The sequence below is a fragment of the Haematobia irritans genome, chromosome 5 (genome assembly GCF_050003625.1).
Source record: "Haematobia irritans isolate KBUSLIRL chromosome 5, ASM5000362v1, whole genome shotgun sequence".
NCBI classification, from domain to species: domain Eukaryota; kingdom Metazoa; phylum Arthropoda; class Insecta; order Diptera; family Muscidae; genus Haematobia; species Haematobia irritans.
The window spans coordinates 53,534,748-53,555,812 of NC_134401.1; the positions used below are offsets into that span (position 1 = coordinate 53,534,748).

The 21,065-nt window shown below is 27.6% G+C and overlaps 1 protein-coding gene and 2 long non-coding RNA genes across 4 annotated transcripts in view; 2 read left to right on the forward strand and 1 right to left on the reverse strand.

Moving 5' to 3' along the window:
• Positions 1 to 21,065, forward strand: part of LOC142241904 (protein 5NUC-like) — a 51,775-nt gene that overhangs the window by 29,857 nt on the left and 853 nt on the right. Inside the window, exons 1-6 of one of the 2 annotated variants that reach the window (XM_075313750.1) lie at positions 5,648 to 5,670; positions 11,949 to 12,205; positions 12,781 to 12,931; positions 12,994 to 13,250; positions 20,275 to 20,551; positions 20,652 to 20,952. In XM_075313750.1, the coding sequence (XP_075169865.1) occupies positions 11,976 to 12,205; positions 12,781 to 12,931; positions 12,994 to 13,250; positions 20,275 to 20,551; positions 20,652 to 20,952 (1,216 nt within the window). In that variant the 5' untranslated portion in view covers positions 5,648 to 5,670; positions 11,949 to 11,975. Of the gene's footprint in view, positions 1 to 5,647; positions 5,671 to 11,948; positions 12,206 to 12,780; positions 12,932 to 12,993; positions 13,251 to 20,274; positions 20,552 to 20,651; positions 20,953 to 21,065 lie in introns of those variants that run through there. The other variant, XM_075313749.1, reaches the window with a different exon arrangement.
• On the reverse strand, positions 8,288 to 9,685 carry LOC142237427 (uncharacterized). Its single transcript, XR_012722485.1, has 5 exons — positions 9,577 to 9,685; positions 9,403 to 9,447; positions 8,778 to 8,840; positions 8,573 to 8,648; positions 8,288 to 8,478 (listed from the first exon to the last, which is right to left on the reverse strand). It is a non-coding gene; the product is annotated as an uncharacterized LOC142237427 (long non-coding RNA).
• Positions 17,670 to 18,806, forward strand: LOC142241906 (uncharacterized). The gene is made up of 6 exons (XR_012723862.1): positions 17,670 to 17,725; positions 17,859 to 17,903; positions 18,075 to 18,139; positions 18,257 to 18,322; positions 18,452 to 18,527; positions 18,622 to 18,806. It is a non-coding gene; the product is annotated as an uncharacterized LOC142241906 (long non-coding RNA).

A 21,065-nucleotide genomic window follows, 5' to 3' on the forward strand; every position in this document is an offset into this window, starting at 1 on the left:
AGTGAATGGGCCCTAGAAAAGTTGGCAGAAAATCCGCTTTTTTATCGACAAATTTTGTTCAGCGATGAGGCTCATTTCTGGTTGAATGGCTACGTAAATAAGCAAAATTGCCGCATTTGGAGTGAAGAGCAACCAGAAGCCGTTCAAGAACTGCCCATGCATCCCGAAAAATGCACTGTTTGGTGTGGTTTGTACGCTGGTGGAATCATTGGACCGTATTTTTTCAAAGATGCTGTTGGACGCAACGTTACGGTGAATGGCGATCGCTATCGTTCGATGCTAACAAACTTTTTGTTGCCAAAAATGCAAGAACTGAACTTGGTTGACATGTGGTTTCAACAAGATGGCGCTACATGCCACACAGCTCTCGATTCTATGGCCATTTTGAGGGAAAACTTCGGAGAACAATTCATCTCAAGAAATGGACCGGTAAGTTGGCCACAAAGATCATGCGATTTGACGCCTTTAGACTATTTTTTGTGGGGCTACGTCAAGTCTAAAGTCTACAGAAATAAGCCAGCAACTATTCCAGCTTTGGAAGACAACATTTCCGAAGAAATTCGGGCTATTCCGGCCGAAATGCTCGAAAAAGTTGCCCAAAATTGGACTTTCCGAATGGACCACCTAAGACGCAGCCTCGGTCAACATTTAAATGAAATTATCTTCAAAAAGTAAATGTCATGGACCAATCTAACGTTTCAAATAAAGAACCGATGAGATTTTGCAAATTTTATGCGTTTTTTTAAAAAAAAAGTTATCAAGCTCTTAACAAATCACCCTTTACTTGTGCCAAGTTTCAAGTCGATAGCTTGTTTCGTTCGGAAGTTAGCGTGATTTCAACAGACGGACGGACGGACATGCTCAGATCGAATATATATACTTTATGGGGTCTTAGAGCAATATTTCGATGTGTTACAAACGGAATGACAAAGTTAATATACCCATCCTATGGTGGAGGGTACAAAAATCCACAGATTATACTATTAATTGAAAGCAAAAAATCATGTCTGGGATTGGCATTTAACCCTATGATTACATCAATATATTTACAAGCTCTCAATCAATTATAATAAGAATATTAAAAATTCATTAAAAAAAAACACAACAATCTAAAATACTACACAATTACGATTAATTCAATATCGCCAATGAGAACTGTCAATGCAATCAAATTACAATAATAATCTATGAATAAGGCACTGCAAAATGTCATACACGAATAAGCTACCTAACAAATATTAAAAAAAAATATTAATTTTTCTCTTATCTCGACATCCAGGTGCTGTATGAGTTACTTGTCTATATGACAAGTAATCAAATGAGGTTCACTTATCACATGATAATTTTCCTAATCTCCATATGTTGTTAATGAAATGGGAATTAATTATATATTTGGCAATCCAAAGTTTTACGCATTAAAAATTTACGGACTATATTGTATTCATGGCAGACGTAAAGGGAGCACGGAGAATTTAATAAAAAAAAACGGATTTGCATGTCAAAGTCCGATTTTTTGATTTTGACCCAGTTCAAAGTCGTTTGGATGGCTGGAAATCAGTAATCAATTGTTGAAATTTTTACTATGTTCGATTTCCGCGCCTAAACCAGTATATTCTAGTTAGCCAGAAAAAATATAATCAAAAATATTTAACCAAAATTTTGATTGAATTTTAAAATTTTTGATGGATAATGCGGACATAAAAATTCAAAAGCTGCCTTACCGGCATGCGATCGAAATTTCGTTAGAGATAACATTACATCAAAATTTTTATTGAATTTTAAAAATTTTCAATTAAAATATTAATTGATACCACAAATGTTTAAATCAAAATAAAGATCAAACACTAAATTTATTTGTATAATTTTGTTTTTAATTGCATTAATTAATTTTGATACTATCATTTGTATGGTTGAAAAAAATTTTAATTAAAAGTTAATTGTGTCAATTAGTTTCGTGATTGAAGACAAAAACTATTTTGTAAATTTAGTGAAAAAATTTATAGATATATAATTGTCTTTTAAAAAATCAAAAACTGCCTTATCGGCATGTGATCGAAATTTCGTTAAAGATTAAATTTTCGTGGGCCGTGAGAATTTATTTTGCATGCTTATAAGGCAATTTTCACATGTATTGTAAACAATCGAAATTGTAAGCAATCGATAACATCGTCCTAAGATTCGCAAGCAAAAATGGCTATGGTTACAAGAAATTTCGTTAGAGCTGCATTAGGGAAATATATTGCTTCCAAAGTTTTTTTTGTTCAAATTAAAAAAAAACACAAACAATAATCTGAATTTTTAAACTGGCATTTATTTGTGCGATTAGCTTTATTAATATATCGATAAAATATATTGAAAGTTTGATAAATACAAATACACGCAAAGAAAAAAAACGTTTGGAAAACGTGTACCGAAAACGTTTTTCTTTTGTTAGAGTTTTTTGATTTGCTTCGAAAAGTATACACTTTTATCACCAAAAAAATCGTTTGTTACAAAATGTTTATTTTTTTAATAAAAAAAAGTTATTTTTGAACCAACAACACAGTCCATTTCGTTTATATCAAACACTGTTCTTTTCTGACTTTAGGTTTTTAATAAGACACATTTTACAGTTCATAGTAAAAATTTAATATAGTAGAATGTAATGTTGAACATTTTTTCGGAATCTTCCGACCATATCTGGAATATATGTAAAAACAAAAACAAAAAAACTTTGGTCGAAGCAGGGATCGAACCTACGACCCTTGGCATGCAAGTCGGACGTAGCAACCACTACTCCACGGTGCCCAACTAAATGTATTTTTCTGTTAAATAAACTTTGTTTAATCGGCACGTGGGCGCCGCAAGCTATGCTATATGAATATAACTTATATGGGTAAATGTCTATTGATGATAATAACGGCTACATAGCTCAGTGGATAGTGTGTTGGCTTACAAATTGCATGGTCCACGGTTCGTTTCTCCGTCAAGGCGAAAATTAAAAAAAATTTTAAAAATTTATAAAATCGTATAATTTCTTCTACATTGTTTGTATTACAGAAAAAGGTGCTAAGAACTAAAACACTTCGTGGAAGTGAGAAAGATGTGAGGGAAAATGCAATTAGCCAGAAATTTTTTTTTTTTGAGTTAGTCTTTATGAAATTGTTTTTACATCCTGGAAAAGAATAAACGTTTATCACAAAAAGTTTGTCTAAAATTTCGTTTGGGAGGAAAGAATTATTTTTTTGCGTGTATGTGTATCCGAATTTAAATTTTACAGATTCTATTTGATAGCTAAACAGATTTGGACAAATTGTCTTTATTTTAAAGAGACATTTTAAACAATCGATAACCAACATAAATAATCATAAATTTCGTTAGAGATGCGTTACGGGCTTTGCTAACTGCCTTATCGAAATTTCGCTAGAGCTCTAGGTGGGGCAAACTTTTTTCGCATGCCAATAAGATAGTTTTATCGTGTATTTTTATAGGAGAAATTGTAAACAGTCGATAATATTGTCTATCGAAAATTTCTTCAGCAAAAATTTGTCTGCTTTACGCATAGAAATGCGTACCAGAAATGTAGCTAGAGATGCATTACGGGCTTTACCAATTAATTATATTTATTTGGTGCTAAGACGGGTTTGTTTAGAGGTTTCTTAAAGGATAAATTAAGTTTCACCTAGAAATAGCCATGCAATATCCAAACCGCCTTTCGCTATGTGATAGGCTAGAGATCAAATTTTCGTTGGGCCGTCAGCCCAGAATATACTTTAACCCTAGGAATAATTTCTTTTGCATGCTAATAAATATAAATAAGTTTCACCTAGAAATAGCCATACAATATTCAAACCGCCTATCGCTATGTGATCTAAATTTGGCTAGAATAGAACAAGCACAGAATATTCTTTAACCCTAGGAATAATTTCTTTTGCATGCTAATAAATATATTATATTATAGTTCTATGGGAGAAATTGTAATCAATCGATAACATCGTTAGTTGAAACTGTCATCACATAGTGTTCTGTGAAAATGCCTGTTGCACGACATTAAGGGTCGATATTATCGTCTATCGATATTTCCACTAGCCAATATGCCTATGCATTTCTTAGGGGTAGCATACTTTTTGCAAGATCTACATTCGGGGCTTTAATCCAAAACTGCATTATCGGACAGCAATCGAAAATTCGGCAGAGATTAAATTTTGTTGTAGCTATCTATGCATGTGAAATTGCCATGACGGAAAGTGTATCGACTATTGAAACGTTCACCCATGAGAACTGTATTATCGTCAGTTTGGAGAAATTAGAAGTGCCATCGCGGAGTTTTCCTAAAATGCCTACTACATGAAAATAATGCGGATTTGTCCAGTATTTGTTATGGGAGAAAATTTTATGGTAGAAAATGTTGATGGTCGATAACACCGAACTAAAATATCACTAGCCATGTAGAAGAAATTTTGATTATAGTGCCAGTAATTGTCTTTTTACATTTAAAAATCGGTAAATTTGTCCTAAGATGAATTGCTATGAATTCTTAGGAGCAGTGTGCTAGGATTTTGAATTGCTATAAATTCTTAGGAGCAGTGTGCTACGATTTTTGACGCACCTTGTAGAAAACATACATAGCGAAACTATATTATTTTCATTTGATAATAACAAATTCGGTCGAATTTTATATTTTTTAATTTATATAATTTGAATTATTTTTATTATAGTATGCCGGTATGACAGTTTTGTTATGTGTTTATTATAGGAAAAACATATAAACAATCGATAATACCAACCAATTTGCGCTGAATATTAGCAACTGTTTAAAATTTCTTTCTTTCTTTCTTTCTTTCTTTCTTTCTTTTTTTCTTTATTGATCAATATCAGTACAAGAAGTATGAACTTATAATTAGTACTGTATACAAAAGTTATTATAATAAATGTTAGTATAATAAATTTTACTCGTAAGAAATACTTGCCAAAACTGTGTTATCGGTAGACGAAAGACATTTTCAGTGAAAACCGTTTAATCTATCACCATAAGAAATGCACGATAAAACTGTCTTATTGGCAAGCGAATGAACTTCGTGTCAACGAAATTTTTCATTTTAATTTAGACACCGGTATGAGAGTTTTATTATGTGTTTATTATGGGAGCAAATAATAAAAAATCGATAATACCGCTCAGAAATGTTTGCTGATACAAAGACTCATTTATTTTTTTATTGGGTACAATAAAAAACCTCTACAGGTGCATACCAGACTTTAACAGGTAGAGGATGCTTTTCAAACCACAAAAAACAAAAAATATTTCTACGAATCTATTCATCTCAATTCAATTGCTTTACACTCAAAACCTAAAAAAAATTTAAATAAGTGTAGGTATACAAATAATGACATTTTTTAATGAGTCAATAAAATTTTAAATCTTGAAATTTTTGCATGACACCACCGCCTGCGCCAGTACCAACATAAATAGCAATTGTTTCAGTTTTATTTAGACTTGCGGACTATTACTGATTATTACGATATCCATAGAGTGTGAAAGACTGTTTTCTTATTAAAAGAGATAATTGAAAAAATTAAAGCAATATTTCAAAAAGTGCAATTTATTAATAACAAGAAAAAAACAATGAATTTCTTTTTTTATTGAATAATTATCATTGTAGTTCAAGCGGCATTGAGTTGTGTGTCATTGAGGTTTGTGAGTGGATACGGGAGCTCGCGAAGGGCTCAATAAAAACAAACAGAAAAAGTTCCATATACTTTAATCAATATATATTTATGTTGTTATTTTAATAATTCGTGGGTGATTTCAAAATGTTGATATACTGAATAACACAAAGTATCTCATAAGAAAACTTCAGAAGACGGAAATATTCAAATTTTATTTTGAGACATCAAACAAGAGATATCAGTGAAACAAGTTTTTTTTTATAACAAACACAAATTTCAATTTATTGTTATTATTTTGAACAATCGGTATCACCCGGCAAAAATATCTTTAAAAAAGAAGTGAATACAAGATATTCGGGTTTTATTGAAGTGGGGCACACTAAATGTTTAAACTTGAAGACCTATAATATGGGAAATTCTTGAATTGAATAAAAAATCACTTGGTTATACAGCTAAATGTCCCTATAATATTCCGTTTCTCGGATTAATTATATTGAAAACATGTTAACTGAAGTGACATCAGTGAAATCTCAAATAATTCTATATCGTCATTTTTTAATAATTTATTATTAAAACTATTGTGTTGGTAAAATGAATTGCAGCACACACAAGCTGAAAATTCGAAAATTGCAAATTGTTGGCTTTGAGAAAAGTGATTGTCCCCAAAACGTAATATCTCTGGGAATGTTTACTTTGAGGACGTGATATTGTACTTATAATTATTGTAATAATAGAGTGGGGTTCAAAAAAAAATCGAGATTACAATTTGTCGGCTTTGTAAAACATGAATGTCCCCAAAATATGGTATCTCTGGGAATGCTTACTTTGAGGACATTATATTGCACTTATATTTATTGTAATAGTAAATGAAAGTGGAACACACAATCAAAAACGGAAAATTTTGATTAATTTTAAAAAATTTGTGTTAATTTTAGAAAATTTTAATTAAACTGTCTTACACTCATAGAAAAAAGTCTGCTAAAAACAGCAGTCGATGTCTGCTGTTACATTTTTGTACTTCAGGGCCTAATGAACAACAACTTATAAAATTTTTAGGTTATACATTTTTCTCCAAAGCATATTTAAGAACCAAAAGTAGTTTTTGGTATGTTTTGCACTGTAATATACTTACAAGCTCCTAAATACGATCAGCAAACATTTTGTTTGCTGTTATGTCTCAATTCGATAAATATTCAGATTTTTGGTCAAATACTATAGACATTCATAAAATATTGTTTTTATTATGTTAGGATAGCTCCTAAGTTGACATGTTCATTTGTTTTAGCTAAAATAAAACATGTTTTAGTGTAATCGAGCTTAAAAAATAGCAGGAAATGTTTGCTATTTCAGCAAACAGTGACTGCTGTCCCTTTTTCAGCAGACTTTCTGCTGCTTTAGCAGACTTTTCTGCTGTCCCTACTAACAAATTTCTTTGGGTGTAGAAACGCTTATACTTTTCGACAGTTGTAAGAAAATTTATTACACATATTTATTTATTTTTTTTTTTCATTTGATAAAGAAAATTTTGTAATTTGATTGAAAAAGTTGGAATTCAAACTTTGCAAAAATGTCTTTAGCGCCATACGTTCATTTGTAGTAAAATTTACAAATATTAAGAAATTACGAACACTTTTGTGGGATATGCGAATTTCGTAAATCTTTATTTAACTAAAATACGCAAAACTTTCTCAAAACATAATTCCATGAACTAAAATAGAGTTAAATTCGCTTTAGTGCCCCAGAGGTTTGACCTTTTTTTTGAGTGCACAAACGTTTGAAATTCGACTCTGAGAAATTTGAACGTCCCTAAAAAATAAAACGTTGGGAATGTTTATTTTAAGGACATGACACACTAGAAAAAATATTGACTGATATGAAAGTTTATACAAACTAAATATAAGGACATTTCTTTAAAATAAAGAAATATTAATTAAAAGAAAAATAGAAAGCTTTGCACTAAACAGTTTTGCGAATTTAGTAAATCTTTATATTTCATTTGTATATAATTTGTCCCCTTTTTAATTAATTTAATTAACGTACTCAAAACTTTGTCAAAACATAATAATTCCATGACCTAAAATAGAGTTTAATTGGCTTCAGTGATACAGAGGTTCGCCCTTTTTTGGTATACAAAAGCTTGAAAATCGAAATTACAAATTGTCGGCTTTGAGAAACGTGAATGTCCCCAAAATATAATATCTCTGGAAATGCTTATTTTGAGGACAAGATACAGTGAAAAAAATATTGACAGATATGAAAGTTTATACACTGAAAAAACAGTGAACCCTTTTCCATTGCAAAATGAACTAAACTGTAGTAATATTGACCATGATTTAGCCCTTAAGATTTTTTTCAACTTGTCTAGTTTATAATTTTCTTAAATTTTAGTTCATCTATAACATTGTAGTTTAGTTCATTTTTACAACACCATAAGATTTATATACCCCTACCAAGTTAAAATGTCAGTATTATTTTGGTTTACTTGCTTATTTTGTGGGAAACCCGATAACAAAAATTGGTTAACAGTCTCTTTGAAATGTCGAAGACTAAACTATTTTTAAATCAATCATTCCACAGTACAGAGAAATTAAATAATTAAAGGAACAACAAACCCTTTTACAATTATGAAAATTTTCATACATTAAAATTAAACTTTCTTTAAGAAAAAGTACTTTATTATAAAAACGTATGATGAAAGTTCTTAATACAATGTTTTTTGTGAATAAAAATTATGACCACGTGGAACAGAGAGTAGTTCATTTGAACCCGCTGTTTGGACATTTTGACTTATCCTTTTTTTATTCATCGTAGGTAATTTTTTCATATATCTTGCTGAAAAAAATGGAAACAATAATGAAAATTGTTAAAATTTAGCACCATGTAATGAAATATAATTTTTAATTATTCATTTTAGCTTGTAACTTACCATATTTGGGGCATTTTAGCAAATGGTGTAAGGAATTCAACTTTTCTTTGGAAAACGTATCTCATAAAATTTGTACCTGAAACAATTAGAGAAATAATGAAGTATTCTAAATAAACTCATAAAACTGTGTTGTTATCGATGTGAAAGATATAATAAAATAAATATTCTAGTTGAAAGAAAGCCAAAGTTTTAATATAAAACTTACCAATTCTCTATTAAATTGTACGCTGAGGGGAAATATAAAAAGTCCGAATTTATTTGGGTTACTCTGAAATTAAATATTTATTTTTTACATTAATCATCAATCTTCAAAATGACGACACGTAATTTCATTTTCGATTTAAAATACATTTTAGTCTATTGGGAAATGGGAAATTTAAGTTATACTAATTCGACCGTTTTATGAAATTTTGTTTTATACTACTTAAAACCAAATTGAATAAGAAAATAAATTCAAGTTTGGTTCACTTTTTCGCTCACGATGAAAATTATAGCGTCTTGAAATCAGCAGTAGTCAAAATGACGAAGGATGACGTTAATGTACAAAAAATAAGGATGACTGTCCAGGGTTAAAAGAAAGTTAAAGAATCCTTACCAATTCACTATTAAATTACAGGCAAAGGAGTACTAAAAACTTGCCCAAATTTTTAAGGGGTTATTCTGAAATTAAATATTTGTTGTACATTAAAAATATTTCATTGGTTTCCAAAAAATTTGATTAAAGAAATACTAAAATAAGGTATTAAATACCTGTAATTTTAATGATAAAAAGGTCATAAAAACGTAAATATTCTAGTTGAAAGAAAGCCAATTTTTAAAAGAAGAATTACCAATTCTCTATTTTTTAAATTTGTTCGAATCCATCTGGAGTTGCTCTGAAATTAAATATTGTTTTTACAATAAAGAAAAACATTAAACTGTTTTCCAAAAAAAATAATTAACAAATAATAATATACACAAAAAATATTATTTTTAAAAGAAAGACATATTAAAAAAATACTTACCAATTTATGAATAAACTATACGCTGAGATATAACAAAAATTTTCCACATTCATCTGGAACTGAATATTAATTGTTTACATAGAATAATAAAAATTTCAATACACTTTCAATGTCAACATATTTTCCTAAATATTCTTAATAACTTTTTTCTAAACTACCGATAAAATATTAATAACTTTAATTTAAAAGGTTTAATAAACAAACACCAATATATGTCTCAAAAATCCAAAATATTCCATGCCTTTATATTCCCTTGTTGCATACCTACTTAAAAAATGCAACAGTCCACGCCAACGCCAACTATACAACTGAAGCATGCCAAACAAAACCAAGCAAAGCCAAAACATTCCTACAACAACAAAAACACATGTGCCTTTATTGAAAACAACACCTCATCCATCCAAATAAACCATCCGCGAATAACAAACACACACACACACAAACCACTAAATGAACAAAAATAAAAACAACCCCACGCTCATGTATACACAACAAAACTCAAGTAACATCATCTTTACATTAATCACATTCCACTATTCCGATAAAGATCACTGCACTATGCATTAGTTCATCGCATCTGCTGACAATTTACTCTAAGAATAATATTCGTAAAGGCACACCAGTTTATGAACGATGAAAAGTGTAACTTAAAATTTGCAAAATTTTCATGAAATGTTATCTACCATTTTTGACGAAAATGTCTATAAATTTAATTACATGTGAACTAAAAATATTTCATTGGGTAATTTTTTACCAACAATAATTAACTATAGGAATTGTCAGTATGAAATTGCTATCCACTTTCAAGTTCATTTTTCGTAAAAAAATATTTTCTCATACAAAAAAATCTTATAGTAAATTGCACTTATTATTTAGAAAATTCTTTACAATTCACAAGTAGTTTTATAGCATGACAAACGAATTTTTAACTACCAGTTAAGAAAATTTTTAAGGAAATTTCCATCGTATTTTGTAGGTCATGAACTAAACGATTGCTACTTAGAATTTGTAAAATTTCCTTTCGAGTAGTTAATTTTCGTTGAAGATACGAAAAATGAACTAAAATTCTGGAAAATTCTTGTAATAAATTATTGTAAAAATCTTCTTAAATTTACGAGACACTTTTTTTTCTGTGTACAAACTGAATATAAGGACATGAAATTCACACAATATTAAGGATAAATTTCCTTAAAATACATGTTAATTAAAAGAATAATAGAAATCTTTGCTCTAAACCTTTTTTCCATTAAATTTAAAACCCGAATGTCTTTTGGAGCAAGGCCAAGTTGCTTTAAAGTAAAGAAAATTATTTTTGATTTATATTAATTGAAAATTTGAATCCTTGAATGTAAGATAAAAAAACACTTAAAATATAGTATATGACGTTGTTTAGGATTTTACATTTTTAATATTTTATTTTATTTTATTTTATTTATTTTATTTTTTGAAAATGTTGTTTTCTTCAAAAAATTTCAGGAAATCGAAAAATCTCCAATTGACTCTTTGGCCATCTATATTTAGTTAACCAACGTAAAGCCAACAAGAGTTTTAAATTCAAAAGTGGGAATTTTATGCTTTGATACTAAATGTAAATGTCTTTTAAAATAAAATAGTCTGCCTAAACATTGGAAAAGTCGTTTTATATTAATTTAAAACTTATGGTAACCAATTTTATTGTAAATGGAATGAGAAACTAAAGCTGTTTATTCTCATTTTAGTTGATACTATAATTCTTTTATATTTGGATCAATAAATAAATTGGAAAAAACAGTATTCAGTGATTTCTTAGATGGATTTTGAGACTAACTTCATATAACCAAAATATATTAAATAAACTTTTGATATGACATAATGTAACTAACAATAGGTTCTCAAATTATATTGTATTGAACATTGTCTTTGGTAAGGAAAAATGTCCCCAAACATATCGAATTATATTAACGCAAATATTAATATTTCCTTTAATTTTAATAAATTAAATCAAACTTTGGTATAACATGTAACCAACGATAAGTCCTCAAACTATGTAATATTGAGTATTTTCTCAAGCAGAATGTCCCCAAAAAGTTCGAATTATATTAAATAAAAATTTGATATTTCCATTTATTCCCTTAATTTGAAACAATTCAGAATCAAAAATTCCTGTCTCTAATATTAAAATGTTTCTTATGATAAAATAAAAAAAAAACAATTATTATAAAAAAATTATGATTTAAAAATAACTGCTATTAATCATTTTAGCCATAACTAGATTTATAGAAATATAAAATTATAGCTCATAAAATATATTCATAGTAAATTATTTGGCCTTATCTTAACACTTTCATATAACTGTTGATAATATTAACGGTTTTTATTTTCAAAATTTTTAGTTCGGCAACAAAATCCTCCCGCACAACATGACGATGATTGCGACTCGCCTTTTCCCCATTGTCCTAGTCTGCTATTTAGCATGTCTGGCTAATTCCAATCCGATACCACGCAATGATGTTGCTACAGAATTTATAATATTACATAATAATGATATGCATGCCCGCTTCGAGCAGACCAGTGTGGACAGTGGCAAATGTACCGAAGAAATGGCAAACACCAATAAATGCTATGGTGGATTTGCTAGAGTTGCTCACGAGTAAGTATAATAATAGTTGTGTTTTCTTTTTATGAGAGTTCTTTTATGAATTATGAGGGTCATGTTAGTCAAGGAAATTATTGCCAGAATTGCAAATTTAAATTTTATTAAAGAGCCGTTCTCTATTCACAGTAGTGGAAAGTAATTTATTGTGAATTATTTGAGTGACGTACAATATGCGACATTCCTTTGTAAATTTCGAAAATTTCAGAAAAGATTTGAAACCCGTACTCTGTCTTTACATTACCACCCTTCTATCCAATTCTCCACAGAGGTTCTCTATTGAATTTATTTTGGATTCCCAATTTGTATATCAAATATACAAATTTAACAAAAACACGCTTAATTAAATCGACGATTTAAATCCAGATTTACTCTCACTGAATTTAGAAAATTACGTCAGTTCTATTTCTATTCCATTAATGCAGTCTAATAGAACATTACCAATTAGTAGAAATGCTAAAGGGAGACTCTATCTTATCTAATCCGTATATAAAATAATATCAGTTAAATATTGTTTTTTTTTTTTACTTATTTATTTATTCGAACCAAAATAAACAATTCATCCATTACAGAGTTCGCAAATATCGTGAAGAAGCACAGAACGGTGGTACTCCCGTTTTATATTTAAATGCCGGTGATACCTATACTGGAACAGCATGGTTTTATATTTTCAAAGATAATATTACAGCAGCTTTCCTCAATGTACTTCAACCAGATGCTATTGTAAGTGAGATTTTTACGCTGAACTGTCTGAGTTTTAATTTCATACTGTCATCTTGTTTTAGTCCTTGGGTAATCATGAATTCGATGAAGATGTAGAAGGTCTGATACCCTTCCTTGAAAAGGCTGAATTTCCAGTATTAGCTGCCAACTTGGATCTTTCTAATCAACCAGAATTGAGAGCAGCAAAGAGTTTGCACAACTCCACAGTATTAGATGTGAATGGTGTCAAGATTGGTGTTATTGGTTACATTACACCGGAAACTCAAAATCTAACAAAGGCTAAGGATGTCCGATTCAATGATGAAGTGGAGTCCATCAAGTAAGAAAACAGAAATTCTAAAATTTCCTATTTAACTGAAATTTTAATAAAATATCCTATAGAAATAATTTTTTGACAAAATTTCTACCGAAATGAAGTTTTGACAAAATTTTCTATGGAAAGAAATTTTGACAAAACTCCCTATAGAAATGAAATTTTGAGAAAATTCTCTAGAGAAATGAAATTTTGACAAAATTCTCTAGAGAAATGAAATTTTGACAAAATTTCCTATAGAAACGAAATTTTAACAAAATTTCCTATAGAAATGAAATTTTAACAAAATTTCCTATGGAAATGAAATTTTAACAAAATATCCTATGGAAATGAAATTTTGACAAAATTTCCTATAGACATGAAATTTTGACAAAATTTCCTATAGAAATGAAATTTTGACAAAATTTCCTATAGAAATGAAATTTTAACAAAATTTCCAATAGAAATGAAATTTTGACAAAATTTCCTATAGACATGAAATTTTGACAAAATAAGAAATACATTTTTGACTAAATTTCCCATAGAAATAACTTTTTGACAAAATATCTACGAAATGAAATTTTGCCAAAGTTTGAGGAAATTCCCTAGAGAAATGAAATTTTGACAAATTTTTTATGGAAATGAAATTTTGACTAAATTTCCTATAGAAATGAAATTTTGACAAAATTTCCTATGGAAAAGAAATTTCGACAAATTTTCCTTGAGATAGAAAATGACAAAATTTCCTGTAGATAAGAAAATTTGACAAAATTTCCTATAAAAATGAAATTTTGAGAAAATTCTCTAGAGAAATGAAATTTTGACAAAATTTTCTATAGGAATGAAATTTTGACAAAATTTCCTATAGACATGAAATTTTAACAAAATCTCTTATAGAAATGAAATTTTAACAAAATCTCCTATAGAAATGAAATTTTGACAAAATTTCCTATAGAAATGAAATTGTGACAAAATTTCCTATGGAAAGAAATTTTGACAAAATAAGAAATACATATTTGACTAAATTTCCCATAGAAATAACTTTTTGACAAAATATCTACGAAATGAAATTTGAGAAAATTTCCTAGAGAAATGAAATTTTGACAAATTTTTTATAGAAATGAAATTTTGACTAAATTTCCTATAGAAATGAAATTTTAACAAAATTTCCTATAGAAATGTAATTTTAACCAAATTTCCTATAGATAAGAAAAATTGACAAAAATTCCTATAGAAATTATATTTTCACAAAATGTCTTATAAAAATGAAATTTTGAAAAAAATTCCTTGAGAAATGAAATTTTGACAAAATTTCCTATAGAAACGAAATTTTAACAAAATTTCCTATAGAAATGAAATTTTAACAAAATTTCCTATGGAAATGAAATTTTAACAAAATATCCTATGGAAATGAAATTTTGACAAAATTTCCTATAGACATGAAATTTTGACAAAATTTCCTATAGAAATGAAATTTTGACAAAATTTCCTATAGAAATGAAATTTTAACAAAATTTCCAATAGAAATGAAATTTTGACAAAATTTCCTATAGACATGAAATTTTGACAAAATAAGAAATACATTTTTGACTAAATTTCCCATAGAAATAACTTTTTGACAAAATATCTACGAAATGAAATTTTGCCAAAGTTTGAGGAAATTCCCTAGAGAAATGAAATTTTGACAAATTTTTTATGGAAATGAAATTTTGACTAAATTTCCTATAGAAATGAAATTTTGACAAAATTTCCTATGGAAAAGAAATTTCGACAAATTTTCCTTGAGATAGAAAATGACAAAATTTCCTGTAGATAAGAAAATTTGACAAAATTTCCTATAAAAATGAAATTTTGAGAAAATTCTCTAGAGAAATGAAATTTTGACAAAATTTTCTATAGGAATGAAATTTTGACAAAATTTCCTATAGACATGAAATTTTAACAAAATCTCTTATAGAAATGAAATTTTAACAAAATCTCCTATAGAAATGAAATTTTGACAAAATTTCCTATAGAAATGAAATTGTGACAAAATTTCCTATGGAAAGAAATTTTGACAAAATAAGAAATACATATTTGACTAAATTTCCCATAGAAATAACTTTTTGACAAAATATCTACGAAATGAAATTTGAGAAAATTTCCTAGAGAAATGAAATTTTGACAAATTTTTTATAGAAATGAAATTTTGACTAAATTTCCTATAGAAATGAAATTTTAACAAAATTTCCTATAGAAATGTAATTTTAACCAAATTTCCTATAGATAAGAAAAATTGACAAAAATTCCTATAGAAATTATATTTTCACAAAATGTCTTATAAAAATGAAATTTTGAAAAAAATTCCTTGAGAAATGAAATTTTGACAAAATTGACAAAACAGAAATGAAATTTTGACAAAATTTCCTATAGAAATGAAGTTAAGATAAAATTTCCTAGAGAAATGACATTTTGACAATATTTTTATAGAAATGAAATATTGACAAAATTTCCTATAGAAATGGAATTTTGATAAAATTTCCTATGGAAAAGAAATTTTAACAAATTTTCCTTGAGATAAAAAATAGCAAAATTTCCTGTAGATAAGAAAATTTTACAAAATTTCCTATAAAAATGAAATTTTGAGAAAATTTCTTATTGAAATGAGATTTCGATAAAAATTTCATATAGAAATGAAAATTAGACAAAAATTTCCTTTAGAAATGAAATTTTAACAAAATTTCCTATAGACATGAAATTTTGACAAAATAAGAAATACATTTTTGACTAAATTTCCCATAGAAATAATTTTTGACAAAATATCTACCGAAATGAAAATTTGCCAAAGTTTGAGAAAGTTCCCTAGAGAAATGAAATTTTGACAATTTTTTTATGGAAATGAAATTTTGACTAAATTTCCTATAGAAATGAAATTTTAACAAAATTTCCTATAGAAATGTAATTTCTATATTATCCTATAGATAAGAAAATTTGACAAAAACTCCTATAGAAATTATATTTTCACAAAATGCCTTATAAAAATGAAATTTTGAAAAAAATCCTTGAGAAATGAAATTTTGACAAAATTGACAAAATAGAAATGAAATTTTGACAAAATTTCCTATAGAAATGAAGTTTAGACAAAATTTCCTAGAGAAATGAAATTTGGACAAAATTTCCTATAGAAATGAAATTTTGACAAAATTTCCTATAGAAATGAAATTTTGACAAAATTTTCTATAGAAATGAAATTTTGACAAAGTTTCCTATAAAAAATAAATTTTGAGAAAATTTCTTATTGAAATGAGATTTCGATAAAAATGTCATATAGAAATGAAACTTAGACAAAAATTTCCTTTAGAAATGAAATTTTGGTAAAAATTTCCATTCACAGAAAAAAAAGTGTCTCGTAAATTTAAGAAGATTTTTACAATAATTTATTACAAGAATTTTCCAGAATTTTAGTTCATTTTTCGTACCTTGAACGAAAATTAACTACTCGAAAGGAAATTTTACAAATTCTAAGTAGCAATCGTTTAGTTCATGGCCTACAAAATACGATGGAAATTTCTTTAAAAAATTTCTTAACTGGTAGTTAAAAATTCGTTTGTCATGCTATAAAACTACTTGTGAAATGTAAAGTATTTTCTAAATAATAAGTGCAATTTACTACAAGATGTTTTTGTATGAGAAAATATTTTTTTACGAAAAATGAACTTGAAAGTGGATAGCAATTTCTTACTGACAATTCCTATAGTTAATAATTGTTGGTAAAAAATTACACAATGAAATATTTTTAGTTCACATGTAATTAAATTTATAGATATTTTCGTCAAAAATGGGAGATAACATTTCATGAAAATTTTGCAAATTTTAAGTTAAACGTTTCATCGTTCATAAACTGGTGTGCCTTTACGAATATTATTCTTAGAGTAAATTGTCAGCAGATGCGATGAACTAATGCATAGTACAGAGATCTTTATCGGCATAGTGGAATGTGATTAATGTAAATATGATGTTACTTGAGTTTTGTTGTGTATACATGAGTGTGGGGTTGTTTTTATTTTTGTCCATTTAGTGGTTTGTGTGTGTGTGTTTGTTATTCGCGGATGGTTTATTTGGCTGGATGAGGTGTTGTTTTCAATAAAGGCACATGGGTTTTTGTTGTTGTAGGGATGTTTTGGCTTTGCTTGGTTTTGTTTGGCATGCTTCAGTTGTATAGTTGGCGTTGGCGTGGGCTGTTGCATCTTTTAAGTAGGTATGCAACAAGGGAATATAAAGGCATGGAATATTTTGGATTTTTGAGACATATATTGGTGTTTGTTTATTAAACCTTTTAAATGAAAATTATTAATATTTTATCGGTAGTTTAGAAAAAGGTTATTAAGAATATTTAGGAGAATATGTTGAAATTGAAAGTGTATTGAAATTTTTATTATTCTATTTAAAAAAAATAATATTCAATTCCAGATGAATTTGGAAAATGTTTGTTATATCTCAGCGTATAGTTTATTCATAAATTGGTAAGTATTTTTTTAATATGACTTTCTTTTAAAAAGAATATTTTTTATGTATATTATTATTTGTTAATTATTTTTTTTTTTTTGAAAACCAGTTTAATGTTTTCTTTGTTGTAAAAACAATATTTAATTTCAGAGTAACTCCAGATGGATTCGAACAAATTTAAAAAATAGAGAATTGGTAAGTTTTCTTTTAAAAATTGGCTTTCTTTCAACTAGAATATTTACGTTTTTATGACCTTTTTATATACAAAATTACAGGTTTTTAATACCTTATTTTAGCATTTCTTTAATCAAATTTGTTGGAAACCAATTTAATATTTTTAATGTAAAAACAAATATTTAATTTCAGAATAACCCCTTAAACATTTGGACAAATTGTTAGTACTCCTTTGCCTGTAATTTAATAGTGAATTGGTAAGGATTCTTTAACTTTCTTTTAGCAAGAATATTTGGTTTTTAATGCATATTATTATTTTTTTCATTAGATTTTTGAAAACTTATTTAATAATTTTATTTAATATTTAATTTCAGAGTAACCCAAATAAATTTGGACAACTTTTTATATTTCCCCTCAGCGTACAATTTAATAGAGAATTGGTAAGTTTTATATTAAAACGTTGGCTTTCTTTCAATCAGAATATTTATTTTATTATATCCTTCACATCGAAAACAACACAGTTTTATGAGTTTATATAGAATACTTCATTATTTCTCTAATTGTTTCAGGTACAAATTTTATGAGATACGTTTTCCAAAGAAAAGTTGAATTCTTTACACCATTTGATAAAATGCCCCAAATATGGTAAGTTACAAGCTAAAATGAAGAATTAAAAATTATATTTCATTACATGGTGTTAATTTTTAACAATTTTCATTTTTGTTTCCATTTTTCCCAGCAAGATATGTGAAAAAACTACCTACGATGAATAAAAAAAGGATAAGTCAAAATGTCCAAACAGCGGGTTCAAATGAACTACTCTCTGTTCCACGTGGTCATCATTTTTATTCACAAAAAACATTGTATTAAGAATTTTCATCATAAGTTTTTATAATAAAGTACTTTTGCTTAAAAAAAGTTTAATTTTAATGTATGAAAATTTTCATAATAGTAAAACGGTTTGTTGTTCCTTTAATTATTTAATTTCTCTGTACTGTGGAATGATTGATTTAAAAATAGTTTAGTCGTCGACATTTTAAAGAGACTGGTAACCAATTTTTATTATCGGGTTTCCCACAAAATAAGCAAGTAAACCAAAATAATACTGACTTTTTAACTTGGTAGGGGTATATAAATCTTATGGTGTTGTAAAAATGAACTAAACTACAATGTTATAGATGAACTAAAATTTAAGAGAATTATAAACTAGACAAGTTGAAAAAAATCTTAAGGGCTAAATCATGGTCAATATTACTACAGTTTAGTTCATTTTGCAATGGAAAAGGGTTCACTGTTTTTTCAGTGTTAGAAATGAAATTTCGACAAAATTTCCTAAGAAATACAAATTTAACAATATTTCCTATAGATATGAAATTTTGAAAAAAAATCCTATAAAAATTAAATTTAGACAAAATTTTTCATAGGTATGAAATGTTGATAAAATTTTCAATAGAAATGAAATTTTTACAAAATTTTCAATAGAAATGAAATTTTTACAAAATTTCCTATAGAAATGAGATTTTAAGAAACTCTCTTATAGCAATGAAATTTCAACAAAATTTTCTATAGAAATGAAATTTTGAACAAATTTCCTTAGAAATAAATTTTTGACTAAATTTCCCATAGAAATAAGTTTTTGACAAAATATCTACCGAAATGAAATTTTGCCAAAGTTTCCTATAGAAATGAAATTTTGACAAAATTTTCTATCGAAATTAAATTTTGACAAAATTTCCTATAGAAATTAAATTTTAACAAAATTTCCTATAGAAATGAAATTTTGAGAAAATTTCCTATAAAAATGAAATTTTGAAAAAATTTCATATTGAAATGAGATTTCGATAAATATTTCGTAGAGAAATGAAACTTTGAAAAAATTTCGTTTAGAAATGAAATTTTGGTAAAAATTTCATTAGAAGTGAAATTTTGACAAAATTACACATAGAAATAAAAATTTAACAATATTTCCTATAGATATGAAATTTTACGCTGAACTGAAATTTTGACAAAATTTCCTATAGAAATTTATACAAAATTTCCTATAAAAATGAGATTTTAAGAAAATTTCTTATAGCAATGAAATTTCAACAAAACTTCCTATAGAAATGAAGTTTTGACAAAATTGTCTATAGAATTGAAATTGTGACAATAGATAAGAATTTTGACAAAATTTTCGATATATAAGAAATTTTGATAAAATTTCCTATGGAATCACACTTTTTACAGAATTTCCCTTAGAAGTGCAATTTTTACAGAATTTTCTATAGAAATGAAATTTTGGCGAAATTTCTATACAAATGAAATTTTAACAAATTTTTCTTATCAAATGAAATTTTGACAAAATTTTCCATAGAAATGAAATATTGACAGAATTTTCTCTCTTTTTCTATAGCCAAGAATCAGCGCGCCTAAAAGCTGAAGGTATTAACATTATTATTGCCCTTGGTCATTCTGGCTACATGAGAGATCAAGAGATAGCTGCCTTATGTCCCGATGTTGATTTAGTCATTGGTGGTCATACCAATACTTTCCTGTATAATGGTGAACAACCTGATGCCGAACGTATTGATGGTCCATACCCAACAGTTGTAAATCAGACAAGTGGCAAACAGGTGCCTGTTGTCCAGGCCTATGCCTATACCAAATATTTAGGAAAATTACATGTACAGGTAATTATTTAATGAATTATTTGATTTTTGGAACTCTTAATTTTCCAAAATTTTTGTTATACCAACAAAAAACAATTTGTACTTTTCTCATTCCATTTAGTTTGACAAAGATGGCAATCTTATTGAATTTGATGGCACTCCAATTCTTTTAAATGCTGAAGTACCCCGTGAATCTGATGTCTTAGCATTGCTGGAAGTTTATCGTCCAAATGTCACTGCCTTAGAGGGTGATATTGTTGGTCATACAAAAGTCCATTTGGAAGGTCGAGCTGAAATCTGCCGTGCCCAGGAATGCAATTTGGGAAATTTAGTAGCTGACTCTATGATTCATGCTAGAGTTTTGGAAGATCTAGGTGGAACTTTTTGGACTGATGCTGCAGTAGCATTCATACAAGGAGGAGGTAAGTTTAATACATCACATTTAAGCTTAGTGTTCTGGTAGTTCGTGGAGTAGGTAAGACCTCACATTGGTCAAGCTGCTAAAAACCTCAAATTGTGTTACGTACAAATAGAT